Source organism: Mesocricetus auratus, unplaced genomic scaffold (genome assembly GCF_017639785.1).
Source record: "Mesocricetus auratus isolate SY011 unplaced genomic scaffold, BCM_Maur_2.0 Super-Scaffold_6730, whole genome shotgun sequence".
Taxonomy (NCBI): domain Eukaryota; kingdom Metazoa; phylum Chordata; class Mammalia; order Rodentia; family Cricetidae; genus Mesocricetus; species Mesocricetus auratus.
The window spans coordinates 64873840-64896115 of record NW_024429184.1 but is presented as its reverse complement, the minus strand read 5'-3'; the positions used below and the strand labels follow the sequence as shown (position 1 = coordinate 64896115).

The window sequence follows — 22276 nt, the reverse complement described above, 5'->3', positions numbered from 1 at the left end:
ATAATAGATACCCTTAATGGATGCACACAGTGTGGACTGAACAGTGGCTAGAGATGGAAATAACCAGATCAGTGGTTCTCAACTTGTGGCTCTCAGCCCCTTTGGAGGTTGCATATAAGATATCCTCCATATCAAATACTTACATTATGATGCATAAGAGTAGACAATTATAATTATGAAGTAGCAACAAAATGATTTTATGATTGGGGGTCACCACCATATGAGGAACTGTATGAAAAAGGTCACAGTGTTAGGAAGGTTGAGAACCACTAAAGTAGGTTGATGTTCATTCACAGACTTCACCTTAGCATAGGCCTTTGAAGATCTAGAGCTGCTTTGAGAGCAGAGTAAACTGAACCTCCTTCTATGTGCCACGATGCTGAAAGCACAAGAACCAAGGACCAGTGCATCCATTTCAGCGCTCCACTTACGTTCTTTGAAGAGGAATGTGTTAAATTAGCCAGCTCTTTTGGGATCCTTTCAATGATATCAATGTTAGTGAAACTAGTATAAAAATGATTTATGATGTAGCATGCAATGCCAATGAATAACATGTTAATTTTGCTTGATAATTTTCAAAGATAGTATCATAGTATGTTTAGATTTTTCTATTTATGTTTTTTGTTTGTTGGTTTCTTAAATGTATATTTAGTTTCATATAGCAATAGTTTATTCTTTTTTTACTTCTGTGGTTTACTATTTACTATATCCCATTCAATTATCATAGTTTATTACTTCTGTCACTGGACTTTAGCATTATTTACAGCTTTTTGCTACTTATATTGGTCCTGGTAGCATAAAACACATAGTTAGATGATAGTGATGATAAAGTAAACACATACAGAGGCGCAATTCCATCACACAAAACAAAATTGTTCTGAGTCTTCATATAAGGTCATTTGCTTGAGAAATTAAAGATGTACCAACTTAGACTACTTATTAGATTTATATATTATGAATCAGTGCCACCATACAAGATACAGAATCTGTTCAAAGTTCAAAGTGACATCATAAAGAAAATTACTAGCTTTGAAAATAGTATCCAATGATGAATCACTCATTTGTGTGTATATGTTGTATGTAGTCTTTCTGTGTATAAGATGGTGTGTGTTTGTATGTGTTTGTGCATGTGAATATGTTGTGTGAATGTATGTGTTGTATCTGTATGTGTATGCTATGTGTGTGTGTTGTCTGTGTGTTTTTGTATTTAAATGTATGTGTTGTGTGAATGTGTGTGTGTTGTGAATGTGAGAATCAGTGTGTGTGTATGAGTGTGCATGTGTTTTATGGGAGTGTGTGTGTGTGTGTGTGTAGACAGAATTGTTTTGCTTATGACCAAAACTGTCTTTAAACATATTAAGACATTTGCCATGTGATTGCTTTTGAAATAAAAGGTACCAATTTCCAAGAGATGTTCTTTCATGATATCATGTTCCTATTTTCCATCTTGTAAAACATACAATCACCTGTATATTTAACATAGGTAGACCTATTACTATACTTAACAAATATACAAAGGATAAAATGATAGAATTTTTATTAGAACGTTAAATAAGTTAAACAACTCGAAAATTTTATGCAGTTAAATATTTGCTGCTTAGAAAATATCTGTAATAAATGCATAATTTGAACCAAATACATATATAGATGTTTTACACTCTATTATTCCGATTTTCATAGGGTCCCTGGCCTCCATTTCTGATTAATGGCATTTATAAAGGCGTTTTAGCAGAATACACTTAAGATTGCTGTCCAAATGAACATGAGGCATGTTGGGTGGTGATGGTTAGGGGCTACATGCTCTTACAGGTCAGATGAATTCCTTAGTCTTTTTTAGTAGTTGTGAAGGACTGCTAACTGTGGATGAGGGGTTAGGAAAGACTAGCCAGATGTGCTGTGTTTTCCATAGAAGGAGTCATTGGAGGAGAAGGAATGTGGAGGTAGCTTCCAGGTGTCATCCTGCTTCCTCAGGGAAGGTTGGTATTTAGGCAAGAGCAGAGGAGGAGGCAGTAGTGGACAGGTATGTCATGGTTAGCTGTTGTAGCACACGATGATGATAAGTGTCAAATTCCAGCCAGACTTTTGTTATTGAGTCAGATTAAAAACTATGTCACTTAAAGTCTGTTGATTGACTTAAGTGATTCTTTTCCTTTAAAAAAACTTATTTATTTAATTTAGAAACAATCTTATTTTACATATCAATCCCAGTTCCCTCTTCCTCCCATCCTCCCACGCCCCTTACATAACTACCCCCCATATACTCTCCAGGATGGGTGAGGCCTTCCATGGGGGATCATCAGTCTGTCATATCATTTGGGGCAGGGCCTAGGCCCTACTCCGTGTATCTTCGCTGAAAGAGTATCCCTCCATGGGAAATGGGCTCCCAATGTCCATTTGCACACTAGGAATAAATACTGGTTCCACTGTCAGAGGTCCCATAGACAGCCCAGGCCTCCTAACTGGCTCCCACATTCAGAGGGTCCAGTGTTGGTTCCCCAACTTTATGATTGGGGTCTGTGCATTCTCACTTGCTCAGGTCAGCTGTTTCTGTGGGTTTCTCAAACACGGTCTTGACCACTTTGCTCATTCCTCCTCTCTCTCCACAACTGGATTCCAGGAGTATGACTCAGTGTTTAGCTGTGAGTGTTTCCTTCTGATTCCATAAGCTACTGGATGAAGGCTCTAGGATGGCATTTAAGGTAGTCATCAATCTCAGTATAGGGCAACAGTATTTAATGTAGCCTCTCCACTATTGCTTAGATTCTTAGTTGGCATCATGCTTGTGGGTCTCTGGACATTTGCCTAGTGCCAGATTTCTCTTAAAACTTTAATGGCTCCCTCTATTAAGGTATCTCCTTTCTTGCTCTCTTCTATTCTTCCTGCTCTTTCCTGTCTTCCTCTCTCCTCCTCTTCTCCCCTTCTCTCTTTTCCTACCTTCCTCCCTCCACCCCCACTCCTAATTTGCCCAGGAGAACTTGTTCCTTTCCTCTTCTCTGGGGGACCATGTATGTCTATCTTAGGTCCTCCTTGTTTCCTAACTTCTCTGGCAATGTGAACTGTAGGCTGGTTATACTTTACGCTATGTCTAATATCCATATATGAGTGAGTACATACCATGCTTGTCTTTCTATGACTCAGTTACCTCACACAAGATGGATCATCACCAACCCAAACCTGACAGAGGGATGATTTCCAAAATATACAAAGAACTCAAGAAGCTAGTCACCCAAACTCCTAGCAATCCAATTAAAAAGTGGGGTACAGAACTACAGAATTTTCAATAGAAGAGTCTAAAATGGCCAAATGACACTTAAGAAATTGCTCAACATCCTTAGCCATCAGGGAAATGAAAATCAAAACAACTCTGAGATACCATCTTACACCTGTCAGGATGGCTAAAATAAAAAAACACCAATGACAGCTTATGCTGGAGAGGATGTGGATAAAGGGGAGCACTCCTCCATTGCTGGTGGGAGTACAAACTTGTTCAGCCACTTTGGATATCAGTATGGCAGTTTCTCAGGAAAATGGGAATCAATCTACCTCAAGAACCAGCATATACCCAAAGGATGCACATTCATACAACAAGGACATCTGTTCAACTATGTTCATAGCAGTGTTGTTTGTAAGAGCCAAAACCTGGAAGCAACCTAGATGCCCCTCAACTGAAGAGTGGATCGAGAAAATATGGTACATTCACACAGTGGAGTATTACTCAGCGGGGAAAAAAAAACAAATCTTGAAATTTAAAGGCAAATGAATGGAACTTGAGTAGTTTTTAGTTTTGAATACTTTTAGAGAGTTTTTACTGCTTAAAAGAAAAATAACTTTTCCCTGCTTGATTATCCTCATATGCAACTGTGGTTTTTGCTGTTACATGTGGTCATCTGTGGACCTTGGTGGAACTCTTACTTTGTTCTGTATTTTTAGTTTAAAAATGTAGATTATTATTAAAGTAGCTGATACTTTCAGAAATATTGCAAATGTAGTAAAGGATTTGTTAAGGAAGTATACCATGATCATATCATAAAAATAATAGAAAAACATATTTTTAAAGAGTTATTTTTTCTTATGTGTGTAAGTGTTTATCTGCATATATGTGTGTACACTGTGTGTGTACCTAGTAACCACGGAGGCCAGAAAAAGATGCCAGATCCTCTGGAACTGGAACGGCAGAGACTGTGAGCAGCCATGTAGGTTCTAGGAATTGAAGCCGGGTCCTCCGGCAGAGCAACAGATCTTCTTAACCATGAGTCATCTCCAGCCCCCAGGAAACAGTTCTGCCGCTGAGTACTGCTTGACTTATGAGCTTCCAGTAGGCAGGTTTTTTTTTTTTTAAAGTAATCAGAAGGACTAATTGAGTTTGCTTGCCAGGTCTTGAAAAAGCTGGAAATTCTCAACTACTGAAAATCGAGAATCAGAGGTGTGAGATCTCAAGTATGGCACCAAAGCCACCAACTTCCACAGTCTGTCATTAGGTTTGACAGTACTGAAGTCTTATGTTGAGGAAATAAGGATAGTTACACCACTGCTGCTACACAGTCTTTAGCCCAATGCATGCACTATGTATGTATGTATGTATGTATGTATGTATGTATGTATGTATCTATCTATCTATCATCTACCTATAATCTATCAATTTATTTGAATTCATATAGAAGGGCAAGGAGATGTAGTTCATTGGTAGAACACTTTTATAGCAAGCACGAAGGCTGTGTTAAATCCCCAGCATCAAACACGAACAAGCTATGGTTGAACACACCTGTAGTCCTAGCAATTGGGAAGTGGAGACAGGGGGATCAGAAGTTCAAGGTCATGCTCTACTATTTTAGGTTTGCTTAGGATTCATGATTTCCCCTCCTCCCAGCCTGCACAGCAACCCACCATCACTATTGTGCATGAGAAGACTGAGTAAAATCAAATGCCTCCAACTTTTTTGTGATACTAACCAACTGGAGATATTTTTCAAAGAATTTAAAGACAATACTTTATATTAAGTTTAGTAACAAAAGCTTCGTGGTTTCATTTGTTTAAGACGGCTGAAGAACAGCAAGGCATCCACAGATGGACATCGGTATATTTTTCGAGGTCGGATCAACACTGAGGTGATGGAAGTGGAAAATGTGGATGATGGCACAGGTAAGAGCACTTAGCAAACTCCCTGTAACGTAGAATTCTGACTCCAATGCGTCAGCGCTTAGCAGTGTCTTGTTGGTTGTAATAGCGGGCTGAGGACGGAGATAGGTGAGACACAGGCCTGCAGGATCCTTGTTTAGCTTTTAAATGGTGTTGGCTGACAAATGCCATTTTATAAGAAAAACACTTGAAATCTATTTCTACTGTGCTCTGAGTATGTGTACTTTGCTTTAATACCACAGGATATTAGCAAAATTATTTTTGGGATTGTAAAGTATATGTGGAGAAATGTCTCATGAATGGATGAATTATCTTTACGTAAGTAATGTTTTGTCTGAATAGTAATTTTGTTCTGTCACATTTTCACCATAGAGTATAAATCATGGTAGGTGTACTTTAGGCACACAGTGGTTACATGTGGCTCTGCTGTCAGTTGACTCACAACGGGAAACTGTCATCTCTGGGATTCCAAGTGCTGAATTAAAGCTCCTTATTACTAAATGGCAGTAAAGTTTTTTGAAAACTTGACCTTTACAAACATGCTTACAAAAATACGATTAGTTACAACCATTAACTAAAACAAAGATAAAATATTTTTACTTACACGATTTGAATAAAGGCTGTATTTTTAAAGTGAAGGGGTTTTAAATTGAATCACATTTTTCTCTGATTTTCATTATAATTTCAAACTTGTGTTAGGAAAAACTGTAAGAGTCCTTAAAATAGATTAGTAGCTGCTAAATGTTTTCCTGTTCTTGATACCAAAACTAGGTAAGGAGAGAGAGACAGAGACAGAGACAGACAGAGAGACAGAGACAGAGACAAACAAAGACACACACAGAGAGAAGAGAGAGAGAAAGACAGAGAGAAAGAGAGAGACAGAGAGAGAGAGAACTATACCAAGCAGGTGTCATCACAAGGATGCAGGGTGAGTGTAACATATACTAATTAATAAGTGTAATAAAGAACATAAATAATAGATTCAAGGACAGAAACCATATGGCTGCCTCCACTGATGCAAAGGAAGCTTTTTAACAAATTTTAGCATCTCTTTATGATTAAAAACCCTGAGAAAACTGAGAATAGAAGCAACAAAACTCAGTATGATAAATATTACACGTGACAGACCTGTAACTAATGTTATAATATATGGGGAAAAGCTAAGACAATCCCTTCTAAAATATGTGAGACAGGAATTCCATTTCTTTCTACTCATATTCAATATGGTGCTCAAAGTCTTTGCTAAGCAAATAGAAAACTGAAGAATTCAGAGAAGATACAGATAGGAAATGAAGAAGTCAGTTTATTTTATTAAAGATTCTACATACAACAGACCCTAGACTTTACCTAATAAAGAAATAAATCTTTAAAAAAACATTTTGTGTGGTTTTACAGGAACAGTGAAGGAAGGCTTTTGACTTTGTAAAAGTGTGGATCTAGTTATTGGGCAAAGCACATGTCTTAATAAAGTGATCAAATTTGAATGTGATAAGACCGGAAACTTTTAGTCTTATGATAGTTTTCGCATTTGTTTTGTTTATACTGTGGTGGGTGTCAAACTTAGTTCCCAAATGCAGGTTGGGCAAGCATTGCTTTATTGCTCTGTTTTCCCTCAGATATTTTTTTGAAGTCCAATCCTCTTAAGATAGATTTTTTGGAATCGTGTTTCTACATAAATATTTAGAACCAGCTTTAGGTATTGAATAATTGCTGTAACGTTTTATTTTCTTAAAAAATCTTAAAAATAAAAGCTCTTATAATTATACAGCTTATTTTCATTTAAATAGAAGTATTAACATTATTCATCCTTTTTTCCTTTCCTTGTCACCACGTGCACATAGTTTTCAGTAGTCTCATAAGAGTTACTTGAATAGATGAGCACAGATACCTTATCAAAAGTAATTTTTGTACATGCTTGATAGAATTCACTCTATAATAATAATAAATAATTATTATTATCATTATCCTATAAGTATTCTATACCTGTGAGTAGGGCATACATATAGAGCTCAGAGAATAACCTTCAGAAGTGAATTCTTCTCTTCTTTTGGTTCTGGAGTTTGAACTCAGGAAGTCAGGCAGTCAGGCGTGTGTAGCACACACTTTTCACCTTCTGAACATTCTCAGTGGCCCTGAATACATTCTTAATGAAAACTTAATAAACTTACTATGTCAACTAGAGTGCACATGCATAATATTTTCTGATACAAATTTTTTATGTTATTTAAGGAAATTTGAGCATTCAAGAACAGTTAAGAGATGAGCAACTTTTCATAGTTTTAAGGGCTATTTGAGTATTTTTTCACTTTTGTCTTAAGTAATATTCTGTGTTGTGTTAGATGTCAGAATTCTTTCTTGCATTATTTGATAGAATCAAAGATTTGTTTCAAAAGTAATTTTCTTCATGTTAAACATTCACATGAATGGGTTATAATTTCATTTTTTTCCTTAGAATTGGTACATTCACTGTTGATTATCAGAGTAAGGGCTGAATGCATTATGTAGATAATTAATATTACATGCTTTGAACAAACATTTTGGCAATTCCCTCATTTCATAGCTTGTGTGTACAGTACTTGGATATTGTCCAGCTTACTGAAACGCAATGGTACTAAGTGGCTATCACTGTGTTCACTGGGGTTTATTATGGGTCAGTTTGGAAGAACTCCATCTCCTTCAGTGGAAATGTACTGAATTAATGGAAGGAATTCTCAGGCCAAATGGCTTCAAAGTCATTAATGACTTGTTTGGGTTTGACCTTTGAACATTTCTGGTTTTATAAGAAATCAGATACATTGGTTTTTTGAACTTGAACATTCCACATTTAATGAGTGGGAGTTTAAATTCCATTCTCTTTTAGACATCTTCTATAAAATTAATGTTTTAGATCCTTGAAACTTATTAAATTCTGTGTTAATCACCTACTTTTTACTTCATTTGAAGACATTTTAAAAATACTAAATAGGACAAAGAGCCTTTGGGTATATCTCAGCAATAGAGTGCATTCTCAGCATTGGAGAGGCCTTGGGTTGGATCCCTAGCAACAGAACAAATCAAAACCAAACAAAGAGTAAGCACCATTGACCTTTCCTTGGTCTTAGAGAGAATGATCTTTATGGATAAGTTTCTTAATGTGAATATTTTTAACAATGTGCTGTGGTTATATAGCTACTTAATAGCATCATATTTTAAAGCAAATGAGACGCAACTGCTTATTTTGTAAAATACATGCTAATTATATTATGATGTACATGTACTCAGTTTTGATGCTCCATATATGCATATATGTAAGGCCTACAAATAAGTTTAAAATTACAAATGATATTTTAGAGACATGTACAAACAATTGTTATCTGAACTTTAAATGGACTGTCATTATTTTTCCATTTAAAATCATATGACATGGGACTGGAGAGATGGTTATGCATTTTTTCATTTAAATAGAAGTATTAACGTTAGTCATCTCTTTTTCTTTACTCGTCATCAAGTGCACATAATTTTCAGTAGTTTTGTAAGAGTTCAGTGAATAGATGAGCATAGATACCCATGTTGTAACCGTAACTCCAGGTGTAACTATGTTAAGTCCATCCCCAGGGGATCTATCCAGCTCCCTCTTCTGGTTTTAGCAGGCACTCATATATCCATGATGGGTGCTTGCATGCCGACACAAACTAATTTCTTTAAAATCCTTTGGTACAATCTGACTTTTCCAAATGCTTTTTGTTCAGCAGTTGTTGTGTTATTTAGGCAGTCTGATTATTTATGGCTTTAGAAACAGATAGTATTAGCTGGTTTTTAGTATTGGCTGTGAGAAGCTTAGGCTGTGCTAATTTTAAAGTAGACCCACTGTTCCTCATGCAGACTGAGCATGCCCATTGTAGACTTTTTTCTCTGGAATGTGACTATAGGGGAGATAATGCAGGTGGGAACTTGGGATCTTTCAAGCAACAGAACAAGGTTCATGTGTAAGGACCTTGTCAGGTGACAAATATCCAGGAGGACTTGCAAATACCTTTAATAGAAAACTTTGCTTTGGTTTTATTTTCACTAGTTCATTAAAGATTCACAGTAAAAAGTGTAGAGTAATTGTGAAGTCATTTTTCTATTCTCTTGAAAGCTACTTAATCCATAATCTTCCATGGATTGTGAGGCTCTGCTCTTTCTTAAGTGAATATGAACCTAAGTATATAAAAAGAGAAAACTCAAAATCTCTTAGTAAAATTTTGAAATTCTGAGCTGGGTAGTGGTGGCACATACCTTTAATCTTAGCGATCAGGAGGCAGAGGCAGGCGAATCTCTGTGAGTTCAAGGCTAGTCTACAGAGTGAGTTGCAGGACAGCCAGGACTGTTACACAGAGAAACCCTGTTTTGAAAAACAAAACAGAAAAAAACTCAAAATATTGAGATTCTGTATGATCAAAAATTGCCATGTGTAGATTTACTGTGCATATCTAAAATACAGATCAATATCTGATCTAATATGACTGATTTAGCTGTGACCAGGATAAGAATACATTTTGGAACTCAGTCATGGAAAAGAAGATAATGGGGGTGGTTTGGAAGTAATGAAAAGTTTACCAATATATTTGGACATAGTTTAAATTAATGTTAATTTGTAGTATTTAATTGCATGTAATATATCAGCACTGTGGGTTATTTATATCCCATTAGTGAGCACTAAATATATCAAACTTGTAAGTACTTCCTTGATTTTTATATGTATACTACATGAGTATCACACATATTTCTATGATGTATTTTTAATTTACTGGTTTTGGTGCTCTCGTGAACTGGTTGGTCATGCTGATGTAATTCAAATTCATCTTCACTTCTTCCCAGCCGATTTTCACAGCAGTGGGCACATTGTTGTCAATGGTTGGAAGATACACAACACAGCAAAAAATAAATGGTTTGTATGCATGGCGAAAAGCCCTGAAGAAAAGCATGAATGGTTTGAAGCTATTTTGAAAGAAAGAGAACGTCGGAAAGGTGGGTGCGGAAAGTGGAGGTAATTGTCCTTTGTAAAAATAATTTAGTTAAAAGGCAAGCAGAATTTGTCCTCAGGTTGACCCGTCCTCACCCCAAATGGCTATGATCTGCCCAAGATTAAAAAAAAACTGAATAAAATCTATATTCTATAAAACTTCTAATAATACTCATTTTTCTTTTCAGACTGTATTCTTACCTAATTATTAATTTTTACTGATAAATGTTAAGAGTTTTTATATTGTAAAAGCCACAATTTTAGTATAAGATTATGCAGCTTTGAAGACTAAAATGCAATTCAAACATTTCTTCTTCTGCGGCATTTCCCCCTACCCCATCCACTGACTGTGAACAGTCTCAGGATTTTAGCTGTGGTTCTGGCTTCCTTTAACTAAGTGAGGCTTATCCATTCCCACTAATGGGGCTTCTACTCCTTTACTTGGGTACTTGTTTGTGCCTGGCTTTGTCTTCCCTCCTGGCCTTCCTACTCACTTACTGTGCTGACCCTCAGACTTCCCTTGACCCTTGAGGGTTGGTGGACTTCCTTCTACTTGGAAGTTTTCTTGAAAAGCATCCTCACTTCCTCTTCTCTTTTGAAACCTGGAAGGCATCCGATTTCCCCTGTCTTTTGTAGCTGGAAATAGCCACTGCTGTGTTCCTTTCCCAGTCCTTGTCCTCTAAGCTACATATAAAGTGACAGAACTTTCTTTCCCATAGTACCTGCTCTTTTCACTGGCTCATAAAGGACCTAAGTGATGTAACTCTACCAGGACACTGCCAAACCCACCAGAGCATCTGCATTCTTATCTAAACCTCAGGACCCTGTGCCTTGGATTGCTCAGCTTTACTGGCTCTTGTAAAATATCCTTTCTTAGAAATAAGGATTCATGCCGGGCGTTGGTGGCACACGCCTTTAATCACAGCACTCTGGAGGCAGAGGCAAGCGGATCTCTGTGAGTTCCAGGTCAGCCTGGTCTACAGAACGAGTGCCAGGATAGGCTCCAAAGCTACACAGAGAAACCCTGTCTTGAAAAACCAGAAGGAAAAAAAAAAAAAAAAGGAAAAAGAAAGGGGGGGGGGGAAAGAAATAAGGATTCATGATTTTACATTTAAATGCGGTCTTTGTGAACACTTGTGGCATTTCTCACACAGAGAGATATGCAGATGAGCCTCTACTGCTGCAATGTGGGTTCCCCTCCAGGATGGACCTCAAGCATACTTATGTGATCTCATCTGCCTCTCCTCCACTGACAAAACCATGTGCCCTTGGGGCACCGCCTCCCAGGGATGTCTCACACACTGGGAATGTAGCCTGGGCAGTCTCACTAGGAAGCTATGGATTTCTTAAAAACTGATCCCAGTTCTATGGAGTGCAAACTCACATCCTCTAGCTCAGTGGTTATCAACCCATGAGTCGCAACCCTTTGGGGGTCAAATAACCCCTTCACAGGGGTTGCCTAGGACCATCATAAAATTACATTACTGTTTATAACAGTAACAAAATTAACAAAATTACAGTTATGAAGTAGCAACAAAAATCATTTTATGGTTGGGAGTCACCACAACATGGGGAACTATATTAAAGGGATGTAGCATTCGGGAGGTTACGAACTCCTGTGAGTCTAGCTGATGCTAGCTATTTCAATAAGGGCTTGTTTAATGAGGGTGTGAGTGAATAGGGGAAGGCTTTTAGTTAATGTGATGTCTATTATTTCATTTTTGATAGGCCTAAAATTAGGAATGGAGCAAGACACTTGGGTAATGATCTCTGAGCAGGGTGAGAAATTGTATAAAATGATGTGCCAGCAGGGAAATCTGATCAAAGACAGGAAAAGGAAACTGACTACGTTCCCTAAGTGCTTCCTTGGAAGGTAAGCTTGGTCTTCTGGGTATATCTATTTTATATGATTTGTGTTTTAAATGTTATCCTAAGCATTTTGAATCCTTCCTCATAATCGGCACTTTCTGGTCAGTAGGGATATGAGGAAATGAACAAAGATTCAGGGTCCTGGATGGCCCCTTGAACCATCCATTTATCATCTTTGACTTCCACAATTGCTTGTGTTGTCAGGGGGAAAGGAGAGCCAATCAGGCGGTATGCCTATTGGGGTCAGGGTGATGGATGTGGTGTGGGAGTGCACAGGATCTGAGATTCAGAGTTTGTCATGAATCCATAAAGTGAAGGGATATCAGAGAGCAGAGAGAAGACAATCTAAACTTCTGCTTAGTCAGAATTCATACAGCTGGAGTCAGAGCTAAAGGGTATAGAGTCTAACAGATTGTCATGTGAGGGGTCTGGAACCAGAGACTATGTGTCATTTGGGTACATGAGGTTCTCTGAGTGAGAAGGGTAGCTGCTTCAGCTTGGTCCTCTTTGGCCAGGCTCTAGTCTCGTTTCTTTCTGTTAAGTGATTTTTTTAATTCAGTCCTCAATACTCAGGAGTTTAATGCTTCTGTAGTTAATTTAAAGAAACAGAAACTGTGGATTAGGGAGCTTGACACATTCATATAGTCAGAGAATCCTGAAAGTCTGTCTCTAAGAGTTCCCTGGAGTTATGTTGAAGATCAGACTGTAGTCAAGCATCTTTGTTCAACTCCTGACACTTCCATTGGTTAGTATAATGGTTTGGGACAGTTAGGTTTCTATTTCCCTTTGATCCATGGAGTTGATGGATCTGTGCCTACCAGGATATCCTTTAACTAGCTATCAGGAGACAGCATATGACTACATCTAAACTGTAGACAAGGAAACTTCAGAGTGAAGTATAGTAAGCTTTCTTGTTGGACTCTCTTTGAATCACCAGCCCTCAAATAATGACATGGAAAATTATTGTTAATTATGAAAGCTTGGCCTTTAGCTTAGACTTGTCTCAACTAGCTCATAACTTAAATTAGCCCATTTATATTCATCTACTTTCTGCCACCTGGTGTTACCTGTCTCTCATCTTGCATCTCTTGTTTCCTCTCTGTGTCTTGCTGGCAACTCCACCTTTCTTCTTCTCAGAGTTCCTAAACCTTCTGCCTAGATATTGGCTGTTCATCTTTTTATTACACTAATCACAGCAATACATCTTCATTTACAATTATCCCACAACAATGAAGGCCAGAATTGGCTCTCTTATTAAGAGGGAGTGTCCTCATGGGTGGCTGGGGGTGGATCACAGTTGCCTGAAGGTTATACACCCTGTCAATACACTTCAGGTGACAGCTAGTATGAAGGAAAGCAGATCTGACATAGAGGACCCATCATGTATTGTTAAGAGAAGCTCTCCTTGCTAGCCGCTTTGGTTTATCCCCTGCCAGCCGCCTGGACTCTGCCATGTTGTAGTCCCCAAATAAACACACAGGAGGCTATATTAATTATAAAGCTGTTGGCCTTGCTTGTTTCTTACTTAAGTAATTACCCCATAATTGTTAATCTAAGTATTTCTCTTACCGGAGAATAGTTCCGGGCGTCCTACCCCATGGCAGTTACATCTTGAACTCTCTTGTGTTTCTCCTTCCCAGAATCCTCCTGGACTCCTAGTCCCACCCATCTAGATTCCTATTGGCCAACAGTGCTTTATTAACAAGTGTACAGGACTTCCCCCATCATCTCCTCTTTTCTGTTTAAACAAAAAGAAAGGTCTTAACTTTAACATAGTCAAATTATATATAACAGAACAGTTATCAAATAAGAACATAGTTACAATATTTTAGCAAGATTTAAAGAAAATATCCATCCCATCCTTGTGAGTCCAAAGTTCTATATGTATCTTTTATCATAACTAAGGAAAACTATAATTATAACTATCTATCTTCAACTCCATCAAAGACCACAGAAGGATAATATATAAACACTAGGATTGACAGAGACATCTTACTGCCTGGACAGTCACCCGAAGTTCCTCTGTAACGTTGGGGCATTCATCTTCAGCCCGTAGGCCACAATGTGTCCAGAAGATTTCTCAGCAAAGCAGGAAATTTCAAACTGTCCATCTGCATTGGCAGTCTGTCAGTCATTTCTCTGTCCTGTAGAAAGTCTGGTAGACACTTCCTTGAAGCAGGAACCCTGTAAGACTGAGTTTAGCAGTCACTTTTCTGTGGGTCCTGCATGTCCAGTTTATACAGCAACAGTCAGTCTAGGCAAGAGCAGTTTCTTGCCCAAATGGCTAATCTTGCCATGTTGAAAGCAAACTCCATAACGAGTTTCTTCGATGCCCATCTTCCTCTCAGACGTAATTGGTGCTGCCAGGAACAGACATTTCTCATTGTCCAGAAAAACCCTAAACCATTTTAAATGCCATTTTCTGAAGGTCTTTGAGAGGTTTGAAGACTGTTTATCTATCTCAAATATATTTTCGTATATCTAGAAAACCTAACTTACCTAACTATAAATTCTGACTATTATAAGCAACTATCTATAATCTGTATTTAATTACGCATTACATTTTAAAAGATCAGTATAAGCACAATACTTAATCAAGAGGAGAAATATACATATCACAAAATTGACCTTGAATTTGTATCAATAAATGAAAAACAATACCCATACCATAATTCCCTTTTTTACCATTAAAAAAGATCGGCTGTGATCATTAGCCAATTATAAACAACCCCATTTAAATGAAAACAAAGATTTATAAACAAGATGGGAATTAGGACGTCGCTCATTCCAAACTGCTTCCTGCTGGAAGGGGGCGCTGTTCATACCATGGGGATCATGACAAAACTCAGAAACCTGTATAAGTCCGTATTTTCGGGGTCTGTAAAGCTGCATCATCTTAGCTGTCTCAATAGTTGGAACACCTGGTCCACTGCTTCTGGGGGTCTTGGTTCCTCAAACCACAGAAGCCTGGAAGGAATCCTCAGCTTTTCATTTCCTGAGAAACATAAGCAAAATCTCCTTTTCCAAGTAACATATCCTTATACTTAAATTTTGAAGTCAAGGCATTTTCAAAAGATAGAAGTTGGATTAATTTAGCAGCATTTATAATCAAGTGTACTTTAGTAGCAGTTCCTTCCTGAGCAAGCAAAAAACTGAAAAACACAATAGCATACAGTATCCAGACTCTCTGTGTATTTTCCATCTTTACGTGGCTTATTTATTTATCTTTATTTCTTTTACTTTTATTTATTTTTCTTTGAGACAGGGTTTCTCTTTGGAAATCCGCCTGCCTCTGCCTCTGGAGTAATCCTACCGGCGTGTGCCACTACAATGCTGGCTTTTTTATTTATTTACCACTTTGTTGTTTTATTTTTTCTCTCAATCTCATGTATATTTTTAAACAGACTGTAAACCTTTAGAGGCTTTCCTTTATCCAAGTCTGACTTTACAGTAAATCTTTATGTTTTTCTGGCCACGTGTCTTATCTGTAAAACCGCGGCTGTTTTAAACTGCCATTTTCAAGATGGCGGGCATAAGCGTGATTTCAGCTTACCGCCTCAGTCCATGTTGACATCCAGCAAAAGCTGTCACTTCCAGCTGTACGTACACCCCCTTTTAATCATTAGCAGAGTCTCTTAAAACAACCTTGCTGGCTGATTTTTTTTTTTATGCCCAGTCAGGAAGACTCCTGTAAGTGAGCCACGTGAATCTCGGCTTGTTGCTAGCAAAACAGAGCACACCTGAGAAAAATGCTGCTACCAAAATCTGTGCTTCTCTCTGTTCTTCTGTTTCTAAAATTCCTTTAAAGCTTTTGTTGTTTTGCGTGGAAATTCAATCCCACTCCTGACACCATTCTGTTAAGAGAAGCTTTCCTTGCTAGCCGCTTTGGTTTATCCACCCGCCAGCCGCCTGGGCTCTGCCGTGTTGTAGTCCCCAAATAAACACACAGGAGGCTATATTAATTATGAAGCTGTTGGCCTTGCTTGTTTCTTACTGGCTAGCTCTGACTTAAGTAATTACCCCATAATTGTTAATCTAAGTATTTCTCTTACCGGAGAATAGTTCCGGGCGTCCTACCCCATGGCGGTTACATCTCGAACTCTCTTGTGTTTCTCCTTCCCAGAATCCTCCTGGACTCTTAGTCCCACCCATCTAGATTCCTATTGGCCAACAGTGCTTTATTAACAAATGTACAGGACTTCCCCCATCAATGTATTAAAAGGATGGCCTATCTTGTGATAGGTATAACTTTAGGGTCCCCATGATGATATGTCTACTTGTAAGAGAGTTGCTGTAAGTTCTGGCTTCTCAGCAGCTTTTATTGACATGCAACATAGCCATAGGTGATCTTTTTGTCACTGATAAAACCTCTTGTGAATTTCCTTTCTGACTTCTCTCCCATGTTAAAAAAAACCCAGCATTTTACATCACATCAGTGCTTACATCAGTTCTTTTTATCATCTAAGTTTGGCATTTAATGAAGTAGGGGAAATCAGAATAAAGAACCATGCTTTGGCTTCATATTAACCAGTTCAACCCACTGACCTTGTAAGAGCCCATTATGTATCAGGCTCTGTGCTGATGTACCTCATTCCAAGCAATCCTGTAACAGTGTGATGACACTGAAGTTTCTGGTATTACCCCTGTGTTATTGATAAAAGCGTCCAGCTTGAAAGAGAGATCACATAGCCAGTGGGCAAAGAAACAGGGTTTGAATCTAGATGGGTGCATTGCAGGGCCCATGTAAATGCTGTTTTACCTTCTTAAACCTTTTTCTCTTTTATTGTCTTAAATTATTTTGTTTCTTTTATTCTTTCTCTTATGCTTTGTCTTTCTTTTATATGATTATTACTTAATGAAATAATAGAAAGTTCCTTATCCACTTTCCTACCTCAATATGTATTGAAGTAAACACCTACTTGGAGAACTTTGTGTTCCTTGATTATTTAATATAATGTATTTGTTATTTGTGGGATCAATGGAAAATCATGTGTTTGGAGTTGGCCATAACTTCAGTTCTCTGTCCTGAGTGAAAATAACAAAAATGATTCTGAAACACATTCATTAGTGTATTTAAATGTTCAAGAGTTGGTGTTTTTAGATATAAACACGAGCGAGAACATTTTATTTGCAAAATGCATTTATTGTATATTTATCTCCGTGATACCCATGATTATTTGCCTTTAGGGTGCATCATCTTTTAGTTAAATCTATATTTAAATGATATCTTTGGGAAAGAGGGTCATCTCCACGTATAGCTATTTAGTGAGTGTGGTGTCAGAGAGCCTCAGCACTTAGGGTTTCTGGGATAGATTGTGGTTTCTGTGGTTGAGGTTTGTGCCTGTGGGAAAAAATCTGTTGGATGTCTTGAAAATGGTGCTTTATATATTTAAGATTCCTTTCATAGATGCTTCACAATATGTGGACCAGACAGACTCCCTGGGAAGACATGGACTTTATCATTTCCATTGTTTTTCTCTTGCAGTGAATTTGTTTCATGGCTGCTGGAAATTGGGGAGATTCACAGGCCTGAAGAAGGCGTTCACCTGGGACAAGCGTTGTTAGAGAATGGGATCATTCACCATGGTGATTATTTCATTAGTTTACTTTCTTTGTGTGTTCACAAATGGCCTGTGTTTGAGTGCCACATGTATTTCATGTACAATTTTCCATGTCTTAGCATGGCTATTTCTTTTAGTGCTTTCAATATGAAAAGAATAGTGTATCATGTGTTTAAGGGTATACAGTTGCCATTCTTTAGAATGAACAGCCACTGCACAGTCTAGAGCCAAAATACTAATAAGTACCAGATTGTAGAAGGAGAGATGCCTAATTCTGACTAGAGTGTGTGAGACTGCTTTATTAGTGATGGCCATTGCAAATGAATAGAACTTAACAGGAGGGACATCCCTTCTGAGGAAATGATAGCACTTAGAATGGGAAAAACTTTCATGGAACTACAGACGTTCTCATGTGGCCACACTGTGAGCTCCATGAATCAGTGTCCAGAGAGGGGCTTGTGGTGGAAAGACACTTAATATCAGGAGGCTGACCCTCTGGCATGTACTGAAGGTTATGAGCTGATGCATATCTCCACATGAAGTCATGGTCAGATCTTGACTGCAGCACTGTAGCGTCTACACTGTGAAGGTTAAAGGCTGCATGCCAGAAGGCTGAGCTTGACCCAGGGGTAACAGAACAAGGCTCCTTTGAACTGGGTCTATAGATATGAAGAGAGTTGGCCTGCCTGAGAGGCTGGAGGAGCTGAAAGAGCTTCTGTAATCAGTGTTTGTATGTGATAGATGGAGAGACTGGACTCTGCTGAGTTTCTGCTCTGCATGATCAAGGCAGTTAATTCAGGAGAGCCTTGGATGGTGAAGAGCAAGGCATGGAGTAGGCGTGAGACTACAGCAGGGCACATAGGAAGAGGTCAGTTGAGCTTACAACACCCAAAACAAGGGGAGAGTGGTGTTGAGACTAAGGACAAAACTGGAAGAATCTCTAATGTGAAAAGCAGGACTGGGGAGAAAAAGACAAGAAGCAGTTTTAAACTGGGGCTGTTTGACTATGGAATTTTTACTGTCATGTCTTCCCTAATACACAGTGGCCCACAAACAAAGCAAACTCTGGAGAATTTTCTCCAACACTCTGGGTGTTACCTCTGTGATTGGTGCCACCTGTAGCAGGTTGGGCATCATCACACTAAGTAAACAGTTCTTTCCTTCCCAGAACCTCACCTCCTCAACTCCATCCTTTCTTCCCATGTTTCCACTTTTGCTTAAGATTCCTTTATAACAGATGTAAGATGAAGGTGCACATCAGTTTTCATTGATTTTCCTGGCTTCTCATCAACCCAAGTCCAGATTTCTTTCTATGGTTTAACTCTCTCAGACAGGCCTGCAATACTCTAAGCAGGCAGCTAGCAAACCTGACCAACTACACTGTGCCCACTCTAGCCTTCTACATCTTTATATACTCAAAGGTAACACTTATTTAGGAACTTTACTCTTACTTGTCTCATTTAACAGTTTCTTGTAAGTTTCTCATAAAAGCAGGGGGTGCATTTCTAAGTGCGAAAAACACAGTACTGTGGAAAATGAGGAAAACACAATTTCCTTCATTCATGTTTTATCTTGTCTATGGCCCTGTGACTTTTAGAAGCCCTTCCATCCAGTTTACCACTTTAATATATTACATTTGGAATTTGAAATTTTCCTGAGTTGTTAATTTATAATTAGTATGCATGCATGCATGCATGCATGCATGCATGCACATGTGTGTTGTGTGCTGGCCAGAGGATAACTTTCTGGAGTTGGTTCAATCTGTAGGTCATCATGCTTGTGCAAAAAGTATTTTTGTCAACTGAGCCATTTCCATGCACTTATCACTGTCTGGCATTACAATGCTATTTTGTTTCTTTGGTTATTAATTATATCTTTGTCTCCCTTACCTATCCTGGTGTCTACTCAAAATAAGTACAACAATAGCACAGGAGCCAGGAGCCTTTGATTGACATATATATATATATATATATATATATATATATATATATATATAATGTTTAGGTACTCAGTAATCATATGATAATTGAATAAGAGAGTTAACGCAAATGGCTGATACGTTCATACTGTATATCATTTTATACTCGAGTCAATATAAATATATATCTAAAGCATCATATACATGCATTCCCATTTGCTGTGATAGAAAGTAAAGGTAACTGCTGTAATAGTTACTTTTTGCTATGACCAAAACAACTATCATAAGCAATGTAAAGCAAGATTTTACTATGGTCATATGGTCATTTGGCCCTATGCATCTGAGTAGAACATTATGGTTATAGGAACATGAGGAAGAGGAGAGCTGTTTGTCTCATGGCCATTCAGGAAGCAGGGATCCAGGCAGAGTGGGCATAGTCATGGATAATAAACCCTCAAATATCCACCTCCAATAACCTGCTTCCTGGAACTCTACCTTACACCACCAGTTTCTAGAACCTTCAAAAATTAGTGCAACCCTCTGGGAATTAAGAATTCAAATAATGAGTCTATGAGGGAACAATCCATATTTAAACCATATAACAACTTTAAGTAGAAATGAGATGTTGATATAGACGGTTTCAGTCTTTCATATCCCCTAACCTAATCTCAAGTATGCATTTGGGAATAAGAATATGTATTCCATTGTTATGCTTAATTTATAAAACAGTTTAATCAACACACAGTAATAGTATGTATTTATGGGGAATTGTGTGACACTTTGAGTCATGTTGATAATATGTAATGACCAAATCAGGGTAATTAGAATTCTTATCTCCTACAACATTAATCATTTCTTTGTGTTCCCTTGAACTTAAGTAGGTGGCATTAAATTGTGGTCAGTCAGTTAACTTTTGGAAATGGCTTTTCCTTTCCCATTTAGACTTGTACTTCCAGAGATAGTGTGTTACCAAAAAAACAAAAATAATTTCCTTCCATAGTGTTCATGCCACTATTGTACCAAAGGTCCTGTCCTCCCAGGCCGATCATTCATAAAACTCACATTATTCACAGCCGGATGAGGTTGCTGAGTATGTTTATTCTCCAGGAGCCCAAATCTCAGAATGGATGGGAGAGTGGCTTCTTGTTGTGAGATCCTGCCTAGGTTCCAGAGCTGTGCCAACCTAAATGAACACACAGGACACTATATTAATTATGAAGCTGTTGGCAGTTTGCTTGGTTTCTTATTGGCTAACTCTGACTTGATTATTAACCCATAATTACTAATATATATTTTATAAGAACTTGTCTTTTTGAGGATGCACTCCTGAGCACCCGTTGCTCCCAGGAGATCATATGGCAATGACTCTCTTTACTACATTTCCCAGAATCCTCCTAGACTCCAAGTCCCACCTATCTTTCTTCCCTATTGGCCATCAGTGCTTTATTGCTATATATACAGAATGACTTTCCCCATCAACTCCTGAAGTCCCAGCACTTGCTAAGAAGCCATTGATAACCACTGGCTGCTTGTGGAGGGAGAGTAAGTTTTTCTCAGGCATTTGAGCTCTGAAAGGCATACAAATGCTCCAGTAGATGAATCTGTATCTTTGAACATCAGGTGAGACTAAGTGAACTTGTTGGGTTATGATATAACAACAGTAACAAGGGAGCACATGGAGTTTGGAGAGGAAGTGGGGTGAAAACAAGGGGGGGAAATAGATCAGTTTGATCTAAATATATGCCTATTTGAAGTTGTCAAACAAGAAAAATTTTTAAAAATTGGCACATTAGATAAAATGAAAACAAACAAAGAATGGGAAGGTGCCAGTCCTGTTCATTCCCTGACTGTAGATACCGCTTCAGTCAGCAACAGGGTCTCTTTTAAGAGGGTTTCATATTTAGTTACTTTTGTGTATCTGCATGCCTTGACACACATTTGTAGGCTTGATGATAAATTTTGGCATTTAGTGCTCTCTCCTTCTACCTGGTGAGTTCCAGGGATTCAACTCAAGGTTTTGGCCTTGCCAGTTAGTATCTTTATTCACTGAACCATTTTTCCTGGCCCAGTAGTAGGCTCTTGAAGTGAAAATACTAAATGCATTTTTATTAAAATTATTTTCAAGTCTGAAATGCAAGAATGCTTCAAATAGTCAAGTTTGAGGATCTCATCTAAAAATTTCATTGCCAGAACAGTTTCAAGAAGTTTTTCTCCATTTATTTCTTCTAGTGGTCTTGCAGCTTCAGGTCTTATGTTTAAGTTTTATTTATTTATTTATTTATTTTGTTTTTTCGAGACAGGGTTTCTCTGTATTGTTTTGGAGCCTGTCCTGGAACTCACTCGGTAGACCAGGCTGGTCTCGAACTCACAGTGATCTGCCTGTCTCTGCCTCCTGAGTGCTGGGATTAAAGGCGTGTGCCACCAACGCCCGGCTATGTTTAAGCTTTAAATTCATTTTGAGTTGATTATTATGTGGTGTGAGATGCCGTTACTTTTTTATTCTTAGGCATGTGTGTGTCCAATTTCCCCAGTACCATTTATTGGAGAGACTATTTTCCTATAGTACATTCCTGGTAGCCTTAACAAATATTAATCAACTATAAATATATTGGATTATTTTGGGGTTCTTTACTATGTTCCATTGGTCTGTTATATCTGTTTCTGTGCTAGTACCACAATTCTTTGATTACTATAGCTCTTGTAGTTTGTTTTGAAGTCATATATAGTTTATATTTCCAGTGTTGTTCTTTTGTGTAAATTTGCCTTAACTAGATAGGGTCTTTTTGTTTCATAGACATCTTACTGTTT

General features: G+C 38.0%; 1 protein-coding gene across 1 annotated transcript in view; it reads left to right on the top strand.

Moving 5' to 3' along the window:
* The window catches only part of Prex2 (phosphatidylinositol-3,4,5-trisphosphate dependent Rac exchange factor 2), a 273913-nt gene that overhangs the window by 91999 nt on the left and 159638 nt on the right, over positions 1-22276 (top strand). Inside the window, 4 exon segments of the mRNA XM_005066754.4 lie at positions 5036-5139; positions 9976-10125; positions 11849-11993; positions 17475-17575. Coding sequence (XP_005066811.2) covers positions 5036-5139; positions 9976-10125; positions 11849-11993; positions 17475-17575 — 500 coding nt within the window.